General features: G+C 35.8%; 1 protein-coding gene across 2 annotated transcripts in view; it reads right to left on the bottom strand.

Annotated features, from left to right (window-relative positions):
* Positions 1-98: 98 nt before the first annotated feature.
* Positions 99-27,895, bottom strand: part of LOC139748597 (palmitoyltransferase ZDHHC22-like) — a 53,801-nt gene continuing 26,004 nt past the window's right edge. For both annotated transcript variants that reach the window (XM_071661710.1, XM_071661720.1), the window contains exons 4-7: positions 27,008-27,217; positions 23,774-23,897; positions 22,313-22,444; positions 99-17,315 (exon numbers count right to left, since the gene is read on the bottom strand). In XM_071661710.1, the coding sequence (XP_071517811.1) occupies positions 17,178-17,315; positions 22,313-22,444; positions 23,774-23,897; positions 27,008-27,217 (604 nt within the window). In that variant the 3' untranslated portion in view covers positions 99-17,177. The remainder of the gene's footprint in view (positions 17,316-22,312; positions 22,445-23,773; positions 23,898-27,007; positions 27,218-27,895) is intronic.

Raw genomic sequence — 27,895 nt, 5'->3', positions numbered from 1 at the left:
TTGTTATCCAGGATTTATCTCAATAATGATATAAGTTCTGCAACTGGTATCTGTCTTTTTGGTAAAGAGCCTCAGTTTCATTTGGACCCAGTGCTGAGTTTTCTTGGAGCTGGTCTATTATTATTTTGTTATTTTCACCTAATTCATTATATGTAACGGTACTCTTGTCAAGCTAATTAACCCTTAAATGACAGCAGAAAAGATGAAGAAAGTTTCTTGTTATGAGATGTAAGGAATACATATGAAAGTAAAGGATATGTACAAAAAAGTTGGTTAACAATTTACAAGGCCTTATTACAATCCTAATTCCAATGTGTAGAGTTCCTGGTGAGGGGCTAGCAGTTAGGGGCTGGTGAAGTGTTGGTGGAGGAAAGCAAGGGGGTGAACCTTTGTTGCAAATTCAGTAAAGACTCTTGTCAGTATATATAAAAGAAATAACATGTCAACATCCATGATATGTAGAAAGAAGCAAGCTGTCACTACTTATGTGGTTGTGAGATGATCCCAAAGATCATGCATAATTCCCTCAATGGAAGTAGTAAGTATTAGAAAGTATTAAATGACACTTACTACTCTTTCAGTTACTATCTACACATAAGTACATATATTTTCATTAGTATTCAATTTCATTTACACAAATACAATTTAAAATTACTTCCAGAGAGTGGTGGTCTCTGCAATAAGCACCTTAATAACCAAGAGACACTTAGCAGTCATACAAATGTCAAAATATTGGTGGGTTGTTCAGAAACAGCCTAGGAAAATTTGTGCTCATTTGATGACTCCCAATGTTTATGAGTTAAAGATCTTGCTAATAGTTTCTTTGTTCTTTCTACTGCATACTAACTTGTGCTGAGAGAGAGAGAGAGAGAGAGAGAGAGAGAGAGAGAGAGAGAGAGAGAGAGAGAGAGAGAGAGAGAGAGAGAGAGAGAGGCAAGGGAAATGATAACAGTGTTAAGGAGAAGCAAACATTTCTAATCTAACAAAAAAAAAATTGTAAAGCCAAAATATTTGACTCTTCCATGTACCCATACTCACTGTGGAAAATGTGGAAAAACATCTTTGGTGTTAACTTTAATAAACTGTGCATAAATGCATCATTTACTCTTGTTTTGCTGATAATAAGCTAATCATATACTGATTAATCTAAAGCACAGTTTTAGAGTCTGATTACATGCACAACAACAAAAAAATTGGGTGAAGCTTTAAAACATACCTTCAAACAAAATACATTTCAAAAAAATGAATTTATTCCACACTTCCCCAACTACCAGTCTCTTGAGAAAATAATTAAATTAGATTATTCTTTCATTGTGTTAAATGTAGTATTCATCATTACCTAAAGTATTATTCATTTCAATTACTTCACTTACTTGAAGGCAGTGACAGTGATGTATCATTACTATATTTCATAAGAGAAGCAGCAAATCATACTCTAATCTTATTTACAAATAATAAAAAAAGAAAAGGACAATGACAGAATAACATTATCTTAAAGGACATCATTAAATGCTTGTTTACGCAAAACATTTTGAGTTTTCAATTAAGATTGATTTTATAATTCTAACCCCTTCACAGTGTCAAAGACCAATGTATGTGAAACACTCAAGATAATGTGTACAGTCTAAACCTTTGAAACAGAACATGGAAATGAGTGAGACATTATTTGAAGTTTATAAGGATAGTACTTGTACAACACACTTTGACGACTCCACGACTAGTAAACAATGGAAGGTTAAAAGCTGAATAAATAATTCGTAATCCTAGGAATCTTATTTCTGTGATGTGACATGTGAGCTACATGGGTATGCATATTGTAACTAATCTGATTTTGTTTGTACCCAAATTTTTTCCTTAATCAGAATCATTCCATATATAGTATTGATAAACAATATCATTGATGAACAAAAGGTAATGTTTCAGCAAGAATCCAATTTGATTCTGTGGTATTTATATATTTCTTTCTTTCATACTATTCGCCATTTCCCGCGTCAGCGAGGTAGCGTTAAGAACAGAGGACTGGGCCTTTGAGGAAACATCCTCATCCAGCCCCCTTCTCTGTTCCTTCCTTTGGAAAAAAAAAAAAAAAAAAAAATCTTTCACCCATTTCCTCCTTGCAACTTATACTGCATATATTTACAAATCACTCTTGTTTAAGCATGTTATTTATTCATGACAGTCAGATTTTGGAGATGTGCAAGTAAGGACACTGTTAATCAGCTCCTAGCACCACCTCACCAGTGCAGGAAACTCAATTACGTATAAAAAATGCACTAATAGTAAAACAAACTGATATGAGAATACCAAGAACATTTGAAAAACACCGAAGTGTGGAAAAGAAGTATTCATTATTACTGCCAACATTAGTGTGCTTTTTTTTTTTTTTGTCGCTGTCTCCCGCGTTTGCGAGGTAGCGCAAGGAAACAGACGAAAGAAATGGCCCAACCCACCCCCATACACATGCCTTGATTCAATCCACTGACAGCACGTCAACCCCGGTATACCACATCGCTCCAATTCACTCTATTCTTTGCCCTCTTTTCACCCTCCTGCATGTTCAGGCCCCGATCACACAAAATCTTTTTCACTCCATCTTTCCACCTCCAATTTGGTCTCCCTCTTCTCCTCATTCCCTCCACCTCCGACACATATATCCTCTTGGTCAATCTTTCCTCACTCATTCACTCCATGTGACCAAACCATTTCAAAACACCCTCTTCTGCTCTCTCAACCACGCTCTTTTTATTTCCACACATCTCTCTTACCCTTACGTTACTTCCTCGATCAAACCACCTCACACCACACATTGTCCTCAACCATCTCATTTCCAGCACATCCATCCTCCTGCGCACAACTCTATCCATAGTCCACGCCTCGCAACCATACAACATTGTTGGAACCACTATTCCTTCAAACATACCCATTTTTGCTTTCCGAGATAATGTTCTCGACTTCCACACATTCTTCAAGGCTCCCAGAATTTTCGCCCCCTCCCCCACCCTATGCTATAAATCTTAATTATGCTAAATGTTTTTGAAAGTGCACCAAATTAATTATTCATCTGTGAGGAATACACTTTAGAATATCATCAGACTTCTTGCTTATATTTCATGATCTAGATCAAAAGCAGATTTTTGGTGAGTATTTTCTAAGATTGCTCAAATTATAGATTTTTTCAGATTACAAATAATGATCCTTCCAGTGGGCCCATAATGACATCTGAGTATCTTGTAACTTTCACTAAGGGGCTAGTGTGGCCTTTAAATATTATCTGTATGTACAAGTCTCCCTCTCATGTGGGTTCTGGATAGAGGCAGTGTTCCTTGGTAACTGGTGCGTTGGTTAGAGACCCTTGCTTCCTACATATTGGTGGGTGAGGCATTAGGCCTTGTTCCTCATTTAGTTTTGTTTACATACTCTCTATATTGTTCTTGTGTTCTGAATGGTCTTTAAAAATAGGTGACATTAGTATCTGAAATAATTTTATTTTCTAATTCTTTGTTCACTTTAGCACTTTTGTGGGAGATTTTTTTTCTTACTGATTGTGATATTTCAAAAAGATTATGCACCATACTTTGGCACAGCTCACGAGAATCCAAAGCACTACTGCCCTGACTTTAAGAAAACAGTGATGAAGCGATGGCATAGGTTATTCCAGCACATGGAAGACAGAACAGTGACTCCGGAATGTCATGCATAATTTAGAGAGGAATCTTAAATGCACAGGCATTCAAAATTTGGATGTTATCAGACTATGGATATTCAGACTTGAATCTTCTATCTGTGTGCTGTTTGGCCAAAACTGATTAAAAACTTTGAGATTAGTTATGATGGTATTGGTATAAGTAATGTGAATTTATATCTACATTTACATATGCCTCCAGAAAGAAATGTTTAAGTAAGAACTTAATTTCATTTCCATGGCATGTGCATCTTTACAGAATTAGTTTGGAAAATGGAGACATAAAGCTCCATTTATGAATAAACTTGTGCTACATGAATTATCAAGAAGTGCAAACTTTGTTTGTCTGAGCAAATCACATTTTTTTTTTATATAATGACTGATATGGTACAGGCAAAACGTCCCAATGAAGGCCATCACACAAGATCTGAGTGAGTCACTTGAGGGGCTTTCATGTTTGTATGTGATCCACTCCATATAAACAGAATCAGAGTTAAAAACAACAGATACACAAATCAATAAAATGCATATCATAGATACATAGGTAGAATACTGTACATATTAGAGTATGAAATGAGTGTTACTCAGTTGTAGCCGAAACAGAAAAATTTACGTTTATGCCAAAAATTGCACTTTTTTTTATTTTCCAGGTGACAGAGCAAACTAATTTATCCTTTTTGGTGCTATGAGCATTTATGGCTGATATATTATTCTTTTTATTACATAAACCATAATCAACTGCAAATGTTGATAACAGATGTTGTTTTACAGATTTCAGAAAGGGCTTGGCTTTGAATAGGGGAACTCTGGTTTAGGCTCATTATACATGACAATTACAGTGCATATGTTAGCAAATGAGGCCATTCTTCATATATTCCTGGCACTATCTCCTACACAGAAAATGGTGATTAACTGTGAAAAAATCTACCAAAGTCATTTTATTATTTTTGATTTATACTTGCACTTAAAAATTCACATACTTGTACGTTTGATTAATCTTGGGTGTAGCTATTTCTTATTGTCTCTATCACTGTGGAAACCAACTGAGTATCAAATTATATTGATCAAAAAGGCATGATCATTCCCCAATTATTCATATCATATGAGACTTGTGTATTTATCTATAGACCTATATCTTTTATGTTTTGTTGCCCTATTAACTCCCTCAGGGTGGGGTTGGATGTGGGAATGGGATCATAGCAGAATCTTAATGGTGCCTTATTTAAACATACCTCTCTTGCATACTCCATTCCCAAACACCTTCTCAATTCATCTCCCCAAAGCATTCCCTTCTTTTATCTTTCTTTGATGTTGGTTCTCTTTCCCTCACTCTATTTCCTTCTTTCCCACTCGTATGTATTTTCCTTACTAACCTAACGTCATGTATCCTCTCCAAATGATCAAAACACATCCATATTCATTCACTTTCCAACACTACACCTCATTTTTTCCTCTCTCTCTCTCTCTCTCTCTCTCTCTCTCTCTCTCTCTCTCTCTCTCTCTCTAACACACCACATATCCTACAAATGTAGACATTACTAATTTCATCCCATCTGCTATCACTGCAAGCTTCCCTCAAATAACTCATTTTGGGATCCCAATTCCTATAACTGTCTGCTCTGTAGTCCTATTTTTATATATTCACAGTCACATTTTTCCCTTTCACAATTCTCCCTCTAGGATTCTGTCACCTTCCTTCCTTGGCTTGTCTCACTTTTTTCTTTTCTTAGGTCATGCTTATACGGTATCTAATCTAAAAGCATAAATTCTCAAATCTCCTTCAACAATTCGTCATCCACCTGAAACTTGAACTTTTGCTCATTATTTCTTTCTACTCTGCTTAGCACTTTAAAAGCTACCATTATATTCTTCCTCCTTTCTGAAACCATCACCTTGCTTTTAGTAGCAAGAACCCTTAAACCTCCTCCCTCTACACTTAATGTAAACTCATTCACTAATTTAAACAATTTCTCCTGACCCTGCTAGCAACAATTGCTTGTGTAATTCTCCTGACTCTGCTAGCAACAATTACTTGTGTAAGTCACTAATGACAGTCTTTCTATTCAGCACAAATTTTTTTATTTCTTTTCTTATTCTTGCTTTCATCTTTGTCATGGTCCTATCTATACATGTTTTGAAAAGCCAAGAAGAAACCATACAGTCCTGTCTCCATCCTATGCCCATCTCAAAATTTTCACTTCACGTACTATCCACTGTAGAGCATATTTTTTGGTTTTGGCATAATGATTTTGTTACCTCTAACAACTGTACTCATACTAGTACTTCATGAATTTTCAGAAACTCCCACAATGCATTCCATTCACATCTATTATGAGCTTTTTCTAGATCCATGAATGCTGAATATTACTTTCTTCTTTTGTTATATATCTATCTGTGATAATCACAGATAAAATTTGATCTAAGCATCCATAAATTTCCTAAAATATCCTCTGCCAATCATTGATCTTGCAGTCTGTAATTTTATTCACCTTCCCAATAGCAATTTACCCATAAAACTTCCTTGGCATGATTACGAGGTTTCTGTGTCTAAAGAATCCTTCGGAAGTTCTGACTGCATCATCCTAAACTAACTATAGTATCTTTAATGGTACATAATCTATCAGGTGGTATCCTTCTGTGTAACACTCATTTGGAACACAATGTAGATCAAGAACTACCCACTTAATTACCTTGTTGAGTCTACTCCCATTAACATCAGAGGATTGAGCATATATACAACCTGTTAGCTCAATTAACTTATTTAAGTCCAATCAAAAAGTCCTAGAATAATATTGAGAGTGAACAGTGATTACAGTGTAATGTAGGCTTATTAGTGCAAATTTCACTGATCATTTTACCACAGTGTAAAATTCAACTACTGTTCCGATATATTTCTTAAGTATACTTATCATAAACTGTGTTTTAAAGTTGCAATTGTTGTTTGGTGTAAATATGACTATCAACGAATTCACTACACAGGACTCCACTATATTCCTCCTTAGCCTTTTTCTCTCTATATTTTTTATTTGTGTGTGTTTTCGGTGTATCTGTTTTTGTCTGCAAAGTGTAAAGCATATAACAGGAATATATTCAGTTCTCCACATGACATACTACATTATCTGTAGGGTGAAACTTTTCATTTAAGTTTACATTAACCTGGAACAGGGGTCACTCCTAATTAGTCCAAGCTATTGGAATCTTAAGGTATGGATTTTCCTCCATGAACTGTGAAGAATAATACCAAGGGACATACAAGCTACCAAAATATAGAGATCCTTTAATATCAAGAAAATTCTGGTCTGAATACATATGCTTACGTTCTTCCATACTTGCTCCCTTCTCTGTCTCCCACTGCATCTTGTAGTTTCTACTATACACAGACCAAATTATCTTAATAGCTCAATCTGATACACTCTTTTGATCTTTTACACTGCTGTCCACTTCTACAAGTAAAATTCTTGAAAAAGCTTATCAGTTACCATCTCTACACAATATACAGTATTATCCATACACCCAGCCTGATCCCGTAAATGAACTGGTTTTATGGATACCATCTCCCCACAATATACAGCATTATCCAGACTGGGTACCCAGCCTGATCTATAAATTAACTTGTTTTATGGATTGTGAATGCATAACATGAACTGTTTCAGATGTTGCTTCAATATTTTCACATATCCATATAATCACATGCCATCATTTATGTTATTACTCTCAGAACCATTAGTTAAAAACAATTAGTCTAATTCTTCTTACCCTTTTTCTTCAGAGAATGTCCTTACTGACATACAGAGTTACAAGGAAAGGTCTGCTTTACATAGGCATCAAAATCACATCTAAGCAATTTGTTCTAGACAGTTTTTGCATCCAGCCTGTCTATAGAATGAAACACATAAGGGTAAGAATCAACTAATTCACAACATAACGGTGCTATTCTCATGATCATTATAATCACTAAGAGTAATATACCTCTGGGGACAGGGAAGAAAGAATAATAATGATATAGCTCCTGTATGAGGCAGTAGATGAATAAAAGGGGTAGGTGTGGAGAGCCGGAAAACCTCCCATTCTGTGTTATTACTTTTCAAAAGGAGGAACAGGAAGGAGCCATGCAAGGATTTTCCTTCTAAGCCTCTTGCCTGTTTCTGGTGACTACTACACTCAGGCTGGGCATGGTGAACATGTATGAAAGAGAGATCCCTATGTAATCCTAGATACCTTTTATGGGGCTTCTGTGGTTCTGAAGATGCACTGCACACAAAAACAGGGTAAGGTGGGCAGGCTCCTTTGGAGCAAAAAGGTCTTCACTATTGTTGTACTCTTCTTTTTCTTCCATCTGCTGACAATGATACAGACTTGTGAAAGGTGGCTTCTTGCCTGTGGTACTGCAATAAGCTGAGCAAGTCCACTAATACCACGAAATGGTATCAAAGGGATTAAATATTTTCATTGGAGTAGGATTAACCCAGAATTAAATGGCTTTCTGAATAATAAATTAATTCAATAATCATGTGGAGAAGTGGCTGTGAATAAAAAATTAAGAAATGACAGAATAGTAAAGGGGTTAAATTCATATAAACTGGAGTATGAATGAACCTAAAGCAAAATGATGTAATGTTCAAACCAACATCACCAATACTTAGCAAGCCTTGGATTAAAAAGGTCTTAGTGCTGACACTAATAAACATCTCATTAACAGGGAACATTTAGTAAGTGAAAAGCTAACATTAGTGTAGATATAAGATTAAGATAAAAGCACCAATGCCAACAACAAGACTTAATATTCTGAAATGTCACTATAAACATGCAAGCCTAACTGTGCGTGGGGTTCAGGTGTATGACTTTTGTAAATATAAGTAAATTCACTAAATATTTACACATACTTTGTTTGGAAATAAATTTTTAGCTTTTGTGCAAACAATTCTATATTCATTAAACTAATATACTTTATATACAATATACTTAAAGGAATGATATGAAAAATATCACAGCAGTGTTGACAATGCTTCACTGAGAAATTCAGGATATACAAGTTTGTGACGTTTGGAGGGAGTCAAGCCATGTGTTATATGAATAAATGGAAACTAAATATATATGAATTGAGCAAGGTTCATCTCTCAGTAGTGCAGACATAAACCTAGTAACATCAAATATGGACTGTAAGAAGCATAATCAATATATCCTCATATAGCTATAAGCACAACACAGCACTAACATTTTTTTAAAGGTAATATTCCAATCTGATTCCAAATCCCTGCAGATCTGTACATAGTTAACCAACTCAAACTTGGTAAACTGGGGTCTTAACCCTTTGGATGTGCTGCTTGGCTCTGATCAACTCCAGATTTAAAACAATTGAATGCAATGGTTGACTGTAGTGTACCACTGTCAAAATTTTTTCCCTGTACTCCAGCCACCTCCATTGTTTTTTTAATCAAGCAGTGAAAGCCATAACCTAATAAGGCCTTCCATCTCCAGATGCACTTGGTAAACAGTATGATGAACACTTAGTAGTCAACTGTAGCCCATATGGTCACAGTGCAGGCAGATTTCAAAGTTTACATATACTTGGCATTTTCACCATAGATCTGGTAAGTTATAAACATTATAATATGTTCTATGAATATATATTGTTTATAATTCTGCTCTATGAAAGAAAATGTTCTGATGACTTACAATGTTTTAATGAGAGATGAAAGGTGGTATTCTTTTAACCGTGACTGGTGTCCCTTGAACTCTGACATTTCTAGTTAGAAGTTTTCTCCCATTCTGTCTAAGACAATGTAAATAAGAAAACTAAGAGACTAATGACAACAGAGGAAACTGAGCAGGAATGGCATCAGATTCTGTGTTTTATAGCAATATTATAAGGGACATCTCAGTTTTGCTCTTTATTGTAGTTTCTAGCATTCTAAGTTGGATTAAAATGTTTTGCAGAAGTTTATGATATTCTATTCATAGCTATAAAAGAAAATTTTCACATACAAAATGAACAGGGCAAATAAGCTTGGGTTGCTATATGTATCAATTTTAAGATAAAAGAAATATATTTTTCATCGTCTAACATGCTTCCAAAGGAAATCAAATGCAAAGTATAGAAACCTCATGGTTCTTTGTTAGAAAAGTAGTAAAAAATATAACAGTACTTTCACTTTTAATGGTGAAATTGCAGTAATACCTTCATTTTCTAAAAGAAAAATTGAATCAATAGGATATGCCTGTGAAAGCATAATGCACATCCAAAGGATTAAATACATTTCTTTGATGAAAAGAATTAAATAAAACTATGCTCTTCAGCTGCATTAGCTCCTTCGCCTATTTCTGGAAAAATATATCTTGTTATGTACACTGACATATGTTAACGATGCAAAAACATCTGTAATTCTTGTACTGGACTTGCAAAATGTATTATAAATCTCTGAGAACTAGTTTATTCTCTAATGAAAAAGGGAAATGTATAAGTATTGGAATAAACCTTTAAACAACTCTTATACACAATAATCAACATCTTAAACACATCTTTTTCCATTAGAGGGTGTTCAGCATTAGTATACAATTAACCCAAGAATATTTTGTCACAATAATTTTGTGCAGTACATGAAACTCCATGATATGCTGTTGTGCAGTTGGACAAGGATATTTATGTCCACAAACATCTATGATAATCATGGTGCAAGTGTGCTGAGTGAATTACAATATGTGTTTCAGAGTGTGCTTAGAGAAACTGTTGCAATGCCTGCCTTTCATGCTTTGTCAAAAAGTGGCTTTTATGATAAAAATATAAATTGTCTCTAGTATCTGTACCTACACTTTATACTATGATCCATTTCTTCTGACTGTTGATAGAAAAATTCCATTTTCACTGTAAAGATCCAGTAAACCAAACAGTGGTAAAACTCCATCTCTAAAGTACAAGTATAGGAGTGGTATTACAAATCATGATATGCTCCAAGCTAAGTTACTTGCTCTTTTTTTATTTCATTAACTTACTCCTACGTGACTAGAAGTGATTGTTTTCTAAATAAAAACAAAAGAGACCTAGCCTCTGTTTTTATAGTATAAAATCTGTTTATATGATAAGAGTTTTCACTCTAATACTCTCATCAATTTGCCATTGTCATACTTCGGGAAACATATAATTATGTACATATCAATTACAATGTTGATCACACATCATCTAGTTGTCAATACATCCTTACACATGATACTTATGATTTTGCAATGGTAATGGTTCAGCAAAACAAAATGGGTTATTTTGAATATGAGTGATGAAAAGGGATGGAATGTAAAGCCAAAACAAAATGTCTTCATCATGACTAGCAACATTTCTTTTCTAGGAACTGCAGGACAAAAAGAAAAAAAAAAGCATAGCATCATCATCATACAATCATCTGGTATTTACCCTACTGAATTAATGAAAGCTCCATAACACCAAACACAAATGGAATAAATGTCATTCTCTGTTAGCAGAACAGACCTTTTTTTTTTTTTGCTAAAATTACAAATCAACACAGCTCAACTATCAAGCTTATAATATGTATGCTATAGGTGCTGAAATCATAGAGAAATCTGGACTAACTGATGTGAAGTTGCATTTCACCATACTAATAATTACAGGATATATAGAAAAAATCTATTTTACAATAAAAGGAATAAGAATCATTCTCTAAAACAATGAGATAATCAAATAACTGTGAGGAATCTACTTTGAATAATTCATTTGCAGTAGAAGTTTTGTCAAAATTTCTTTAAAGCCATAAATGATTTCTCATTATACAGGTACACCACCGATTTTTTGGCACTCTTGGTTCCAAAGCCTTGCTGAATTAACCATTTTGCTGGACCAACCATGGCCACGTAATAATAATTCATCAACACACCTCTAACCCACTAATTATACATCTCCCATGTGTCTTAAGTATACCATGGACTGCTAGAAATTTAAATTAAACAAATATTAAATGTAAATTGAATAAATAAATGAAATACTTTATACACCTGCTCAGGACTGAGGTACTCATCAGCTACAAGTTTTGCAAATATGTCCACATACTTGGCAGCTCCTTTGTGGTAGGGAGACCACTTTTCTCCACTCACTTTATTCATGGAAATTCCATGACGCTTCTTGAATCTTTGAATCCATCCTTCACTATAGTCACGCTCATGTTGTAATTTAAGTTGGCAAAAAAAAAGTTTTCTGAGTGTAAAATATTTACAGGGGGGGAGGGGGAGAGAAGAGGGTAATTGCCAAATGGTCATTGTGTGGTACAACTTAGCCTCGTCCATTATCATGCTACCTGACAAGTCCACTCCATCACTCCAATGCTGTCGAAACCATTGCATCATCACTCGATTGTTCTCAGTACTCTTACCATCTTTCATAGTTTTTCTAATCATCATTTGCTTCTTGGAATCGCTGTCTGCATAGAATTTCAATATTTTCTCCCTTTGCTTATTTATATCATAAACAACTGATGAACCAATACTGTAGATGTCACACAGCTTATGCACCGAAAAGCCACGGTCCATTTTTTTCAATAGTTCTACTTGATCTTGGATCGATATGGACTGGTGTTTATGTTTGACACCACGACTGACACTCTCATATGTCTTAGAAGCCAGAGCTATGGTTAAATTTAAGCAAAATAAGCTAAGAATCACACAGATTTGCGGTATCACCACCAAGTGCAGTGTAAAGAATGTAAATAAGCACGCCCTACACACAACACCATCTGTGACCTCCCAGTAAATTACTCTGGTGGCCGTGGTAATTTCAAGTTCCCTCACGTAATTTTGTCCAGACTAAAGGAGGCGCCGAACCATCAGTTGCTGGAAAATCAGTGGTGTGCCTGTACTAACAGCACAAAATAACTTAGTGAACAACTAAAATTCTCATACCATTTATGGCATGAATTCTGATTGCAATACTGACAGCTGTTTCAAACTGCAATGGAAATTCAAAAGATCTTCCACACAAAGTATTAGTGGTATATCAATTATCTCTTCTTGTGCTGTTTTTAAACTCTGGGCAAAGAATCTGTCACATTTAAAAAGCTTCCTTAACAAAACAAAATACTCTTACTCCAAACTACAGCTGCACTGCTTCATAACATTGTCATTTCAGTGTAAATCACATATGTGCCTGATGAGGGGAAGCTGTAGTGTAGGTTACTATGGTAATTTTGTTGTGTTCACATGGTATATGTATCCAGTTTAATTATTTCTGTTATACAGTCCAAGGACCTTTAATTGGGCTTCTGCAGCTTCAAGGCTGTGCTTTTGAGTGTGAAGCTCCTCATAAGATTGTACCTCTTTCCATCCAATGACTATGATACAGCCTAGCTGAGGCTGACTTCCCACTCGCAGTATAACTACAAGCAGGAAGATTCCAGCAACACTTATGTATATGAATTTTCTACAAATCCTACTAATGAAAGATAGAAGATAATAATGCATAAAGAACAGTTTTAGTTAATAAGGACAAACTATAATAAGATCCCTGCACTGTAAAGTGATAACTTACACTAAAGCACCTATTTGATACTCAGACTACACATCCAGCTCCCACATGGTGTTGGGCAAGGCAAGATTTTTGAAATCAGAGAAGAATTATAAGTACTACATGTATCAACAGTCTTTAATCTTTGACCTCTACATATACATTACTTTAGGATAATGGTTTTCATGCTGTATGCTTTTTTTTCTATCATTCCTACCTTGCTCAACTTCTTAACTCTTTAAGATACGAAGATATGTTATGTAATGGAAGCAGTTCCATATTTGTATCTCTACTGACACTACATGAATATGCATTATCAAAAAATTGACTCATTTGACAACATATCATTTCTATGAGATATCTAAAGAAAATCAAGAAATTAAGAAAATACATTTTTTTGCCAGTTTTACCTGATGAATAACCCTGTCAAAACTTAGCCAAGGTTTATGTGGGTCCCTTAATACCAAAATGCCTTGGAATACCAGGAGCTCCTCCAGAATTCCACTGTGTTCCATAAAATGCATCAAAATAACACCAAAATCTATAAAGTAGTCCTTCCTTCAAGATTTCTCAAAGATGTATGGATAACCTTTAGCAAACAATACCTCTTTAAGAAATTGTAAAATCATTCGGTTTAACTCCTATACCTTATAACCCATATATTTTACATTCAATCATATTGATTGTGTTAAGTTTAGAACTAGATTCTCATTCCTTATAACTCACTTGTGTTTTACACTTAAGTACACAGTCACAATAACAATAACTTCAAAATTTTGTCTTACTGCAATATCATAATATTGCTTGAGTTTGAATCCTTATAACTCACTTGTCTCTCAAGCATATATATAACCTTAATGTTAAATGAATATTGTTTTTAGTATAAGTAACATTACCATGTATTCAATTCAATCTGTAAAGTTTTATGTAATGCAATGTAACCAGTCTTAACATGACATTTAGATGCAATTCCTTTGTACAAACTGATCTGAAATCAATATTGTTGCATGTACTGATGCCAGGAAAGCTTTATGCTTTTGATAGTCTCATCAACAATTAGCTTATTTACTCTACAAAACTTTAATGTATCATGTGATAGCAGAATATTTACTTAAATGTAATGCAGCATGAATTGTTGGTTATTCATTTATATTCCATATGGGGGCTGCCACTTTACTGATAGCCACCTGTCAGAACAGTTATTTTGCCTGTAAATCTTAAATTCACTGAAAAATACTGATTAGACATATTTTTTCCAACTTAAATTCTACTTATTAGTCAACTAAACATTAAGCTGATATAGCTTGATATATAGTGTAATCTAAATAAAAAAAAAGAAATCTTACAAACTACTTTCCTACTCCCGAGTATCAAATGCAAATCAGTTACAAAACACTTACCTACTCCCGAGTATCAAATGCAAGTTCTAAAGAGTGAAAAACCATTCCTATAATGGAGGCAGACCACCTATAAACAGCAAAAAATGCATTTAATCACATGAGGGTCCAAGCAGTTTTGCCCACTAAATAGAGTGTATCTACCAGGATTTCACCACCACTGACTATCTAGATATTTATGACATCAGCTTATGCTTGTTCACAGAAACCCAACAATCATATAACCATTCCCCAGAGGAGGATAATGTCATTGGTGCAGAGGTGATGATGACACCTCCTAGCCACCAACCGGCATCACTAATAATCCACTGTAGTCTGTGCCTCTGGTCCATTACTTTTAGGTCTCAAAATATGGTGTTTTACATAGGATAAAGGAAAAGAAAGGGATGATGTAATAAACAGCTGGTTTGTTTGAGTCCCAAAGAGAATTAGAATACTATGGACCTTAAATATAAAACAACAAATTTCTGAATAGGTTTCAAAAATTATTAACCAAAGTTTTACTGCAGTCAAGCCAAAAGGAAATGTTCTGTTTCAGCCAGAGACACAACTTGAGCTCAAGCTATTTTTAAATTGAGAACAGATAATTAAGTTCCTTTTGGAGCCTCATGCAACTTCCAAAGCTATTTGTCCATGATCCATCGGAGCCTTTTCAAAACAAAAGTTACGGTTTTGTTTCATTCAAGTCTTCAGTATACTGTTAAGTCGATTTACCGTTGAGTTTAGATTGGACCCTCCAATTTGCTTTCCTCCTGTATCACTGGTACACCTTAGAACTCAGAGTCAGTCTCCACCACCCATTATCAATGATGAAGCATTATGGGATGATTTCCACAGAAATATATGTCACACAGACACATCAAAAAATGGTAGCTGTAGCAGGAACTATGTGTTTGAACTGGGTGAACTAATGTCCCAACATTTCAGGATTCTGATTGACACCAATACTTTGTAAGGACAAGACAAACACATGCATGCCTCAGGTAGGACCATCAGTTCAAAGGTCCATACTCAAGGTGCCTCAGCTACAACACAATATATAATACATTTATGACTAGCTAAGTCAAACAGTAAACCACAAGGTAAGTCTTTAGATGTTGCCAAAATGAAAACCCTTGATTTGTGTCTATCTAAAATCCATGAAACTTGAACATGTAACACGAAAATTACAAAGCAAAACTTAAAAGAATAGTGTATAACAAGCAAATCATGGAAGTCCATTGTAACAATATAATCAACTTGTGAATGCCTGACTAGCCTAGCTAGTCGATAATGTCCCAAAAATAGATCAATACTTACTACTCATATCTTAAGAAAAAAGCAATACAGATTCAATATCTACAAAGACCAAAAGTGACAGTCATGAGGTGAAAACAATGCAGAAGATGAAACAAGGTTTTCCCAGCCAGTGGTAAAAGATGACTTTCTTCATGGGAAAAAACTCAATCAAAGTACGTGATATCATATATCTAAGGAATTGCTTACTAAAGTTCAACCATATACCTTTGAAACATGACACAAAATGAGCATCCTAACAGAATTTTGGTGGTATTCAGGGGCCTTTATGGGTTCTTTAAAGCATTCTAGGAAAATCACATTAGTACAGGCATTCCAATATTAAGGGATCCTGGGCTAATTACAGTGATCATGAGGAATATGTTTTAGCAAATACAGTGTAATTCTGAGTTAACCATTTTCCTTTTATACAAGTTTGGTGTTATCTAGGTATCTTAGCACTCTGCAATCAATGAAAAGTAAGAGGTACTCCAAAGCAAATAAAAATTCTGATGATGTTTGGGTGATGAGAATCTTCTTTCAAAATAAGACGCTAGGACACTACAGGGCCTATAACAAAATTTTATCCATGTGAAAGGGGCTGACTGTTGTTTTGCATTTTCTTCCCATATTACTGAATTTCTTTTGTCAAATTCCAGCTAACCAGTAATATCAAAATAAGCTTTGAAAATGAACTTTAAAGTTCTTGACGAGTGTTATGATATGTATTATATTGATCTACAAAGTATCTGTATGTGAAAACAAAAATAGATGTTTGTATATTTTCTAATAGTGGCACATTAAAGCTTAATGATGCATATATATACTCATAATCAACATAGTTTGTGTAGCAAATTTTGCAATAAAACCATTTACAAAACTTACATCCATGACTTACAGCATGAAATATGATATCAATAAATTTAAAGTAAGGTGAAGATATCAATTTTCAACTGATGCCAGCTGCCGAAGATTATGTGGAAGATCATTATGGATGGAAGGTAATCTCAAGCACTATGCTAATTTCCACAAAATGTCAGCACGAGTGTTTGAGAGGATAAATATCAATCCAGGCATAAACTATAAATAAAAGAAGAAAATTTATACATTTTTCCTTACCTGCTTAGGACTTTTTTTTTTTTTTTTTTACAAAATACTGCTCGGAATCTTTTACATCACTCCTCATCCAACAGTATCAGAGCAATGGTTAACTCCATATACTTCAATACTTAGGTTTTATGAATATTTAGTAATACTGTGCTCACAGAACAATCAAGTGCAATCAAAACAGTCATTAACAAGCTACATACATTTCTGCACACCCTCAAACAATTTTAAGAAAGCTTCGGGGGTCAGTGATTGTGCGCCGCCTTGGAAAAGGGATGAGAATGTGAAGAATCCAATAGCGGCCAAATACATGTAAAAAGTTGTGGAATGCTGATCGATGTACCATAAGCAGACCCTGTAATATAAAGATATCAGAAGCACATTTCTGGACATCATATGGATGAAAAAATTCAGATTTGGTACCTGCTCCTTCTGAATTCACCTTGCTAAGTAAAATCATACATTGAACTTTAATTTCACAACACTAAACACACAAAGAATCAAGCAAACACCTCATTCTTTGTGTAGATGAATAGATTACTTAAAGATGATAATACATTAAAGGGTAAATCCAATGCACCACAATTTCACACATTCTTAATTCATCATTGTTACCTAAAAGATCTATAAACGTAATATTGCCCACTTCCAATGATCACATTAATGAAAAATTTTTCACTGTCTAGACAAGGCCATTTGCCAGTGTTTTATCACAGAGGTTATTAGAGGTGGTTTAACTATTATATGGGGAAAATGGGCTGGATGACAGCTAAGGGCAAATGAAGATTACCTTAAAAACATACTTTTCACAATCTCAATGCTGATTTTCCAAGCAAATTCCTGCATTTGCCTACTCTATGTTGTCTTTATCAAAATGGCCTGCATAGGAGGAGGATCTACCTAATAAGAATATCTGAAGGTACCAAAATAAAGATAAACATGTCCAAGTTAAGGTCTGTTGAGGATACTGTTGCCTTACTGATATCCCAGCCCAGCCACGAATTTACTTATCAGCAAAATTCTTTTTAATTCTGAAACTGATTATCTCAAACTAAGCAATAAGTTGTAAGTTTTGAGTATTTCCCTATTATGCACTCTGCTATAAAACTTCAAGTTGGAGAACCTTCAATGTTCATCTAATCAATGGTGAATTCTTATCTTTGAATAATGAACTAGTCTTTGAATGAACAAAATCATTTCAGTCAAAGCATTTTCTATGAGTGGAAAATACTGTCATGATGCAAACCCTGACCAAACATAAAATCTGTCTCTAACAACAGCTTTAAAGCTCCACTCAAAAGAGCTTTCAGCTAAGTAATGAACTTCCACTATTAGCTGCAGAAGAAAACTAAGGTGTGAGTCAAATTTCAAAAAGCTGACCTTCTGAAACCAAAAAACTCCCAAAATCAGTAGCCCAGCACATTTAAAATTACCACCAAACTGGATCATGAGTTTCTGGAGTTAGCAGCTATGTTTATCATTTACTGTTAAAGCATATACTATTGTTCTTGCTATCTGAATGCATGATAGTTAAGCTCCATGCTTTCCTCAGCATTTTGTGTTACATTTCAGTGAATTCCTTCCTTATAATGGCATCCTAAAGGAGTATGAGTGATAGTTCTGAGTGTAGTGTTACAAAAGGAAAGCTACTGAACTTAATGCAGAACATGAGAATATTACAGAAATTAGATAAGGAAGTGTTAGTACATCACTTGAGTATTTATATGGTGTTGGTAACAACTAAATATCATATCATGGGATAGCTTGAAAAGCTATGAACATTTTACAATAACAGTGGATCTAATAGAGCCACTGCTAATCATGAATCAATACATGAAACTAGATTAGTAAACTTTATAAGCTTGAGTACAAATGGGTTTCAACAATGTACTCATGAAGGTGTTAATATTTGTTGGCCATTTTTGAAAAGTTTAAGGAAGAATGGTTTTTGTAAAGTCCTAAGCAACTATTTCAGTTCAGTTTATCAAATTATTTATATATTATATATTTCTATATCACAGACAAATAACACCTAGAACCTGCACCAGGTATACTCTGTCAAGGTTATGACATATTCAGACCGTTATCTGTGGGCCCTCATTTCTAAATTCCATAGAATTCTAATATATACAGTCATGAGGATTATAAATTCTTTACACGATCTATACAGCATAATCAATGATCACTTCTTTACAAAAGTGTATGTTTTCTTTTTCTCTTCCTTAAAAAATTTACCTTACTGACCTTATTCTCAATATCCAGCCCTAATAAGAACTTGATATAATATCTTCCAACAAAAGATTAATGCAAAACTCCCATAGTATATAAATAAAGCAACCTCTTACCCTAAAACTTCATAAACTTAGAATAAAAAGGCATCTTAGTCAACCTCAAGTAAAGAGTCAGAGACCAGAAATGTCAAAATTTGTGAATGAATGCAGTATTTTCCCTCTGCTCTTTCACTCACCACTAAGTTCACTACAAAGAAAGACACAACTAAACTCATCTTCAGAATACCCTTAATGATCTTGAACTTACTTCATGGATCACGTCAAAGGCTATCTTTTTTAGATCCTTATCTTCATTTTACCCTTTGTAACAGGTCTAGGCAAAGGCCATCTTCACTACACCTTTATATTTGGTATGTTTTTGATATCACTAGCCTCCAACCTGACCCATAAGGGTCAGATGAGAGCCTCTTTCTCTACAACCTCATCTTCACTACAATCTTATCTCTGTGCTCCATTACAGGTCAGGTCAAAGACTATCCTAACTAATCTTCCCTACACCTTCCCCTTCATTACAAACATATCTTCACTGCATGCTTATGGGTCTGGTCAAAGGCCATTGTCATTACATCCTCAGCTTCAATATACCCTTCACATCAACACCTTTTACAATGTGTTCAGGTCAAATGCATCTTCATTAAATAAACAGGAACAAGAAGGTGCTTGTTAGGAAGAAAAAGAGGAAGAAGAGAACAAAGCTAAAGCAATATATCTCCCTCCAATAGAAGAATATATCATAAAAGATGGCAAAGACCTAGTTTAACTATTTCCTTAAAAGCCACTGAGGACCTGTGTTGAAGACAAAAATATTTTGCAAAAATGAGATGCCACAGACTTAACTCACTCAAAAGCATCTTGACCAAAGTGGGAATGATTGACAAATAGTTTCATCCTACAAATTACTGTCATATGATCTAACAAACTCCCTCCTACCTTCAAGTTAGACTCCACATCATACATACTACCAACCATACTCCTTACCAGGAACAAATCAATCATGCAGCTGTCTGTAAAAACAACAGTAATTGCAGTTTTGCTTTTGTAATACCTGTCTGCCTTTCCCACATTAGAAAAAAATAATTTTAGGAAAATAAAATTGAGCATCCATGGAAAAATCCTTACTTGGTTTCTTCTATTGTTCTTAAATTTAGAAAATGACAATAGTGGAAGGGAGGATTTCCAGCTGCCTACTCTTGTTGAAAATATGAGGATAATAGACTTTCATCTCCATCCCCACCAATTAATAATAATCACATCTCTGAGGATAGGGAGGGATAATGATGAGTTTCTTTTACATCCTACTGTTTCTCCCAACTTAGGGAGGCAGTATCAGGAAAAAAATATAATGAAACCAAAGCCTACCATCTAAAGTTACACCCTAGAGACTATTATATGATTTACCCTGGCCTTTTAATATGCCTGCTAAGTCCAGTGACAGCATATTGCCCCTCATGTATCACAATGATCCAATTCCTTCTATTTCATGCAGGTCTCTCAACTTTCGGAATGTCCAGGCCCTAATACATCAAAAACCTCATTCTTATCAACTTTCTATCCCCTTCATTGCTTCCCCCTCCCATTTCATCCCTCCACTTCTGAAATGTAGAGCCTCTCAAGCAGTCTTTCTTAGCTCATTGTTTCCATATATGCAAACTATCTCAGCCAACCCTGGCCAGTTCTCTCAATCAAATTGTGCTTTCTGTCACCTCACAGCATGTATTCTCCTCAGGCATTCATCATAACATGTCCCCTTTCTTTCTTCTGTGTTCAAGACCCAAGATTTGCATCCATACAACAATGATGAAGCCATACTTTCAACAAAATCTGACTTTGTCCTTACAGACAATACTCTTTATTCCTATACATTTCTCAATGCACCATGGAACTTAGCCCCCTCCCCTACCCTATGACTCACTTTTTTTTCCCATTCCCTGCCACATCCACTTGCAAGTACATAAGGCATTCCATTTCCTCCAGCTCCAACCTAATCACACACACTCAAACATCCATTTCCAGGTACTTAAAGCAACCCGCTTCCTCCAGGTCCTCCCAATTCACACTTCTACATAAATCATCCTCTCTCATCCCTCTACTTCAACTTATTACCTTAATTTTGTTGACACTCTCAACTTTCTCTTTTCACAGACTCTCCTAAACTCTACCAGCAGCTTTTGGAGTTTCTCCGAAGTGTATCACTACAGCTGTCACCTGCAAACAGTAGAAGATTCACCTTCCATACACCTGAACCCCCAGCATACCAATGAATAGCCTCTTCCTCTAAGATCCTTGTATCCTGTTCCCTCGTCGCACTGTCTATAAACAGATTATGTAACCAATTTGGTATTGCACATCCTTGATGTATGCCCACCATCACCCTTCCTACTCGTGTACATGCCTTAACATACTGGAAAAAATCCCTACTGCATTAAGTAACATTTGGTAACTGCCCATTCATCCTGTGTATTTGCAGCACTTTCTTAACACAATCATACAATTTTTTTTCAGATTCATAAATGTCACATAATTTTGCTCTCTTTTTCCAAGTACTTCTCATACATATTCTTCAAAGTAAAAATCTGGTCCACACATCCTCTACTCTCCTGAAGCCACACTGTTCCTCCCTAATTTGATACTGTGCACAAGCCACCTTTCCCTTGATCACCACCCTCCCACACACTATTCAAGTAATCACTTTTGTCCATCTTACACTCTGCCTATTGCCAGACACCTAACCTTGGGTCAAACAACTACCCTCTTTTTCAGCTTTCAATTCTTTAGTTAAAATGCTGCCCAGGAATAAAAATATAAATCAGAATACAAACTGATAATTACTATCAGCTCATAAAAGTGAGAGTGGTTAATAAAAGAACAGAATGGCACTAACCATGCAGCTTCCACGCCATTTTTTTTCTTTTAAAATTAGCAGTAGTTTTAAAGTGAACTTGATATTTGTTGTTGTTGATAATTTGGAAATATCCAGTACTCAATTAAAATGGATAATCAAGCTTGGACTATATTTGCTTATCTATTTCAGCAAATATGGAAGCATTCCTTATCTACTTACTTTGTTGTACTCATAAGCAGTCTGACCTCTCAGGACATACACTAGTTGTTGCACTACACAAAATCCAGTAAATACGACCGTTGCTGAAGAGACGTACAACAGCGTCACCCACCCCACTTCTGCTAACTGTGCCTGTAAGTAAACCAGAATTTCAGAACCGATGGCATCTAAGTATATAACCACAAGATTCTATGAAAAAGAAAGTGACTGCTCTGAACAAACACGTCAGGGATCAGTTTAATGCATTCTGACAACAATAACAACTATGGTTGATTTACCACAGAACAAAGAATGGAATGATAGTAATTAAAACAGATGCCAAAAAATCAGACAATGATGAAGCACTGTGAAAAAAAACACTTCAAAATATATTCAAGTTATGGTTTCTAATGTGGTAGAGGATGTGTGCATCAGGCATTTCTTTTAAAAGAATATGAGTGGGAAATAATTGAAGAAACAGATGAATTTGTACGTGGCATTTATGGACCTGGAGAAAGCATATGATAGGGTTGATAGAGATGCCTTGCAGAAGTCTTAAGAAAACACATTTTGAAGAAAAGCTACTAGAAGCAGAGAAGTTTTTATCAGAGGCGTAAGGCATGTGTACAAGTAGGAGAGAGGAAAGTGAATGGTTTTAAGTGAAGGTTGGTCTGTAGTAGGGGCGTGTGGTATTTCCATGGTTGTTTAAGTTACATATGGATAGAGTAGTGAAGGAGGTAAATGTGAGAGTCTTGGAAAGAGGGGGTGAGTATGCAGTCTGTAAGGGATGAGAGGGCCTGGAAGGTGAGAAACTGCAGTTTTGACTGAGTCTGGAAGAGTGTGTGGAAAGAGGAAGTTGAGGGTGAATATGAATAAATAAAAGGTTGTTATGTGTAGCAGGATTAAGGGAGAGGTTAGTTGGGGCATGAATCAGAATGGAGAAAAATTGGTTGAAGTGAAGTGTTTCAGATACCTGGGAGTGGACACAGCAGTGAATGGAACCATGGAAATGGAAGTGGAAGTGAACCATGAGGTGGGTGAGGGGTGAACTCCAATGGGGTGAGTAATTCTTAGCTGCAAAACTAAAAAGCCAATAACTTGGGAAGGGTAACTAAAACTCAAACTCCATATCAACAGAAACCAGGGCATGCATAAGTATGTACTGTGGCAGAGTGCATGAACTGTCTAATTGAAGCAAATTTTTATAGACCTAAACATATCACCTGTATAGTTTACTCAATAGCACATCAGGATCTGACATACTTATGAACAGTATGGGAAACTCAGTCTATGAAGTAGAACCAGAAGCAACTGTGCATATGTAGTGGGAGTGTGATATGAAAAAGGTCCCTCTGATGCCAGTAACTAAGTAGCTGCTTGATACATCTTTTGACTTCTATTCTAAATTTCCTTGACTGACAAAAAACATGTGTGATTACTAATTCATCTATGTTGAGAAAAGCAACAGAGATCATGTCCTACCTTTCCCAATAACCACATGATAAGTGTGACGGGGTAGAAATAATACAGAAATTCAGATGACCAAAACGCTCGCAAGTAAGTCCCCGAGTAATAACCATGAAGTAAACTTGCTGCATAAATACACCTGTAATAAATAGAAGTAGTTAGTTATATTGATGGAATGTGTGGTGCTAAATACCATTCCTTTATGATTTATCATGATCAAGTAATATAAACAAAAGCATTGAATTTACTTCACAATAATAAAGCACCTGGGGGCCTTGAAGAATGTGTGGAAGTCGAGAACATTATCTCGGAAAGCAAAAATGGGTATGTTTGAAGGAATAGTGGTTCCAACAATGTTGTATGGTTGCGAGGCGTGGGCTATGGATAGAGTTGTGCGCAGGAGGATGGATGTGCTGGAAATGAGATGTTTGAGGACAATGTGTGGTGTGAGGTGGTTTGATCGAGTGAGTAACGTAAGGGTAAGAGAGATGTGTGGAAATAAATAGAGCGTGGTTGAGAGAGCAGAAGAGGGTGTTTTGAAGTGGTTTGGGCACATGGAGAGGATGAGTGAGGAAAGATTGACCAAGAGGATATATGTGTCGGAGGTGGAGGGAACAAGGAGAAGAGGGAGACCAAATTGGAGGTGGAAAGATGGAGTGAAAAAGATTTTGTGTGATCGGGGCCTGAACATGCAGGAGGGTGAAAGGAGGGCAAGGAACAGAGTGAATTGGAGCGATGTGGTATACCGGGGCTGACGTGCTGTCAGTGGATTGAATCAAGGCATGTGAAGCGTCTGGGGTAAACCATGGAAAGCTGTGTAGGTATGTATATTTGCGTGTGTGGACGTATGTATATACATGTGTATGGGGGGGGGGGTTGGGCCATTTCTTTCGTCTGTTTCCTTGCGCTACCTCGCAAATGCGGGAGACAGCGACAAAGTATTAAAAAAAAAAAAAAAAAAAAAATATACATCTACTGTCTATCTGTTGCTCTGTATCTCAAAAGCCATTTCCTTTTCTCATATAAGGGTGTTCATAGAAAATTGAAAAAAAAAGACTGTTTTGGTATGATAAAGCCATACAAACATCTACCTTATCACACATATGTACAGTACACCCTAACTCTGCCCTTCACTAGAGACATGGTCTTTACCTATGTCTGCAAAGTTCTTATCTCTCAAATACAAACTTAGATTTTTTTATATGTCCATTCCATCTCTACAAGCCAACATTAGTAATCATTCCCTTATCAAGTCAATAGTTTTCTAATCTTCTGTTATTTGAGGCATGCAAAACTACTGGGAGTACATTAATGGGTTCCAATCAGATTGATCTCCTTCTTCCCAATTATGTTGTATTCTCACTGACACACTTTCCCAGTTAGGAGAGGAAAGAGAGAGAGACTGACAGACTTCATTCTTTATGAGAATAACATGCTTAATCCCAGTACTGCCCTGTGGCTAGTCACTTTCTGTGCCTGCATCCATGATAAATTTGCCAACATCTCAAGATACAAGGTTATTGTCATGAACCCAAATATATGGTTTTACTGACCACAGCCACATCTTCCGTTGTCTGTTCTGCACTCATTATTTTACTATTCTTCAGTGGTTCATTCATGACTACCATGCAGCAAGTAGTTTGATAGCAGTCTGCTGCTATAGCCTTTAAAGTGTAAGTTTGCATCAGTGTTTTTTATCATTACAGTGAAGGTGAATGGTCTGACATATATGGATGACTTTTCAATCATGGCTTTGCAGTAGGACAAATGCAAAGCTTACTCAAACTCAGTACTCTCAACTCTTTAGGAATGGTATTTTCTAATGTATCTATCTATATTTCTGATGCCCATTCCCTCTGGGAACTCCTATCAAGGGTTTGGCCATGGCAAGAGGGTCTCCACTTATTAGTGTCCTTCCATGCCTCCCTCCCATATGCCATTCCATGCATTTTCTAATTAACCTGAACAAGGCAGGCCTCACATCACAAAGACATTTGAGTGGCTGGGTTCACATGGGGCACTTTCAACATTCTTTTCTTGCACAAGTCATAAAAGTAATCTACCATTTTATCCAACTCCTCTGACTGCTTATAGAACAACATTATCTGCATAAAAAAGCTGTGGTATCTTGCAATCTGTTCCATCATGGTACAGTAGCACAGTACAGTGAAATCACTCTACCTCATTCTCATTTAAAGTAATGCTCCATCCATAACTATATCAAACCACTATGGTGGTAATACATAACTTTGACACATTTTAATATTTAGTTTGAAACACTCATTCATGCCACCAATCATTCATATAAAAACACTATTTCCATTGGAGAAGCTCTTTAAAAGCATTCATGAGTCATTCACATACACCCAGAAATCAAAAACCTTCTGCTGTCTACATGAGTGCAAAAATCTAGTCAATACACCTCTCAAGATGCAGGGAAGGAAACAGTTATAAAAAACAGCCCCCATTTGAGGTGCCAATGGACACAGTAACCACAGCTTGTTGAGTATTGCATGGTCTAGCTAGTGGTGGGGCCACACTAGCAACCAGCTCTTGGTAACATAATACCTACAGAAGAGAGAGTGAACCAATAGTGCGACATAGGGCAAGTAGGTCATGTTTTGAAGCTTGCCTGGTAGACTTTATAAGTAAGACCACTTTAAACTCAACTCTGTCCGTTCACCATCTTCTACCCATTCATTGATGTCATCCATCAAAATGAGCTTATCTCCCAGAACCACTTCCTCAGTTGCTTTTTCTGTTTGTCTACCAAAAATATCCTTGTCTTCTTCCTCTGAATCACTGTTCAGTGCACATGCAACAAATATTGTTATTTCAAACCTATTACAAATGAATTTCATATCTACCATAAAGCTTCCATATCTGTTGCAAAGCACTTCTTCATCAAAGTTCCCAAAACTACCTTTCCTAGACAAATTAACAAGACTTATCTCACTCACCTCAATCCATCCCACTTAAATGTTCCACAACCCTGTACTTTTGTCATAAAAAAACTAACTTACATAAGTTACCCTTCCCTAAAATGTTTTCTCTCCCATTCCTTTCTCTTTACATTCATTCCTCTCATATTACATTCACAGCCAAATGAATCTAAATAACATGCAAGTAGCTGAAGACATGCCAGATATCTGAGGCCACATGCAACTTTTGCAGTAATGGGAATCCCCAACCCAATTTTACTGAAATATTTTTCAAACAGCATATATGTTTTCATTTGAGTGAACTTACCCAATGCATGCATAAAAGCAAAACAGGATGAAATAGCAAAGATTGTATCCTCCAACACATGTTCCTAGAAAAAAGCAATGATGGTCTCTTTGATGAATACACCGGTCACACAAGGAGCAATGGTGACTGCGCTCAGGTTTATAGATTTTACATGTTGGACAGTAGCGAAGCTGTTTGCAGTCATCATGGGACAGACCAGGTGCCAATTCACTGTGGATAAGGAATCTCATTAGAATCCTACTTTGCAAATTATGATAAATGGTTAATAGGTATGTATATTCTATAAGAATTTTTACAGCTGAAGCAATGCATGTGTGAAAGTAATACAAGTACAAAATCCCCAGTCTGATTTCCTTGAGACCAACATAAGGTATGCAAATCATGAATTACAGATACCAATTTAACCATTGACCCAGATTGAGATCTGAACATTTCTTAACTTCAACTGTGGTGATTTCATATACCCAGTGTAATTTTTAGATTTCACTAGTATGTTCAATGTTCTGGCAATCCTTGATGATGTTATGATAATGGTTGTTATTCAAAGAGCAAAATTATATTAGGAAATGCAGTTTGTAATACCATCTCAAAATGCACCTACATTTTGATATTCATATTCTTTGTATGACATTTCATTTTTGCATATTTGTAAGAGATCTTATCATTCTTATTGTGTAGTTTTCGGTCATTTCATGGTGAGTTTCCTCTGGCAATGCTTGTGACACTACAGTGATGGTTGCCATTTTAGAAACCAAATGATCTTTTTCATTATTATATAACCACTAGCAACTTTATCTCTATCTCACCACTCACTACCCTTTCTAATCTGCCACTCCCCACCTTTCGCATTCCACATGCATCTCTTGAACATGCCAGCTCTGTTTCCCT

This window comes from Panulirus ornatus, chromosome 1 (assembly GCF_036320965.1).
Source record: "Panulirus ornatus isolate Po-2019 chromosome 1, ASM3632096v1, whole genome shotgun sequence".
Lineage (NCBI taxonomy): Eukaryota > Metazoa > Arthropoda > Malacostraca > Decapoda > Palinuridae > Panulirus > Panulirus ornatus.
This window is presented reverse-complemented; position numbering and strand designations above follow the sequence as displayed.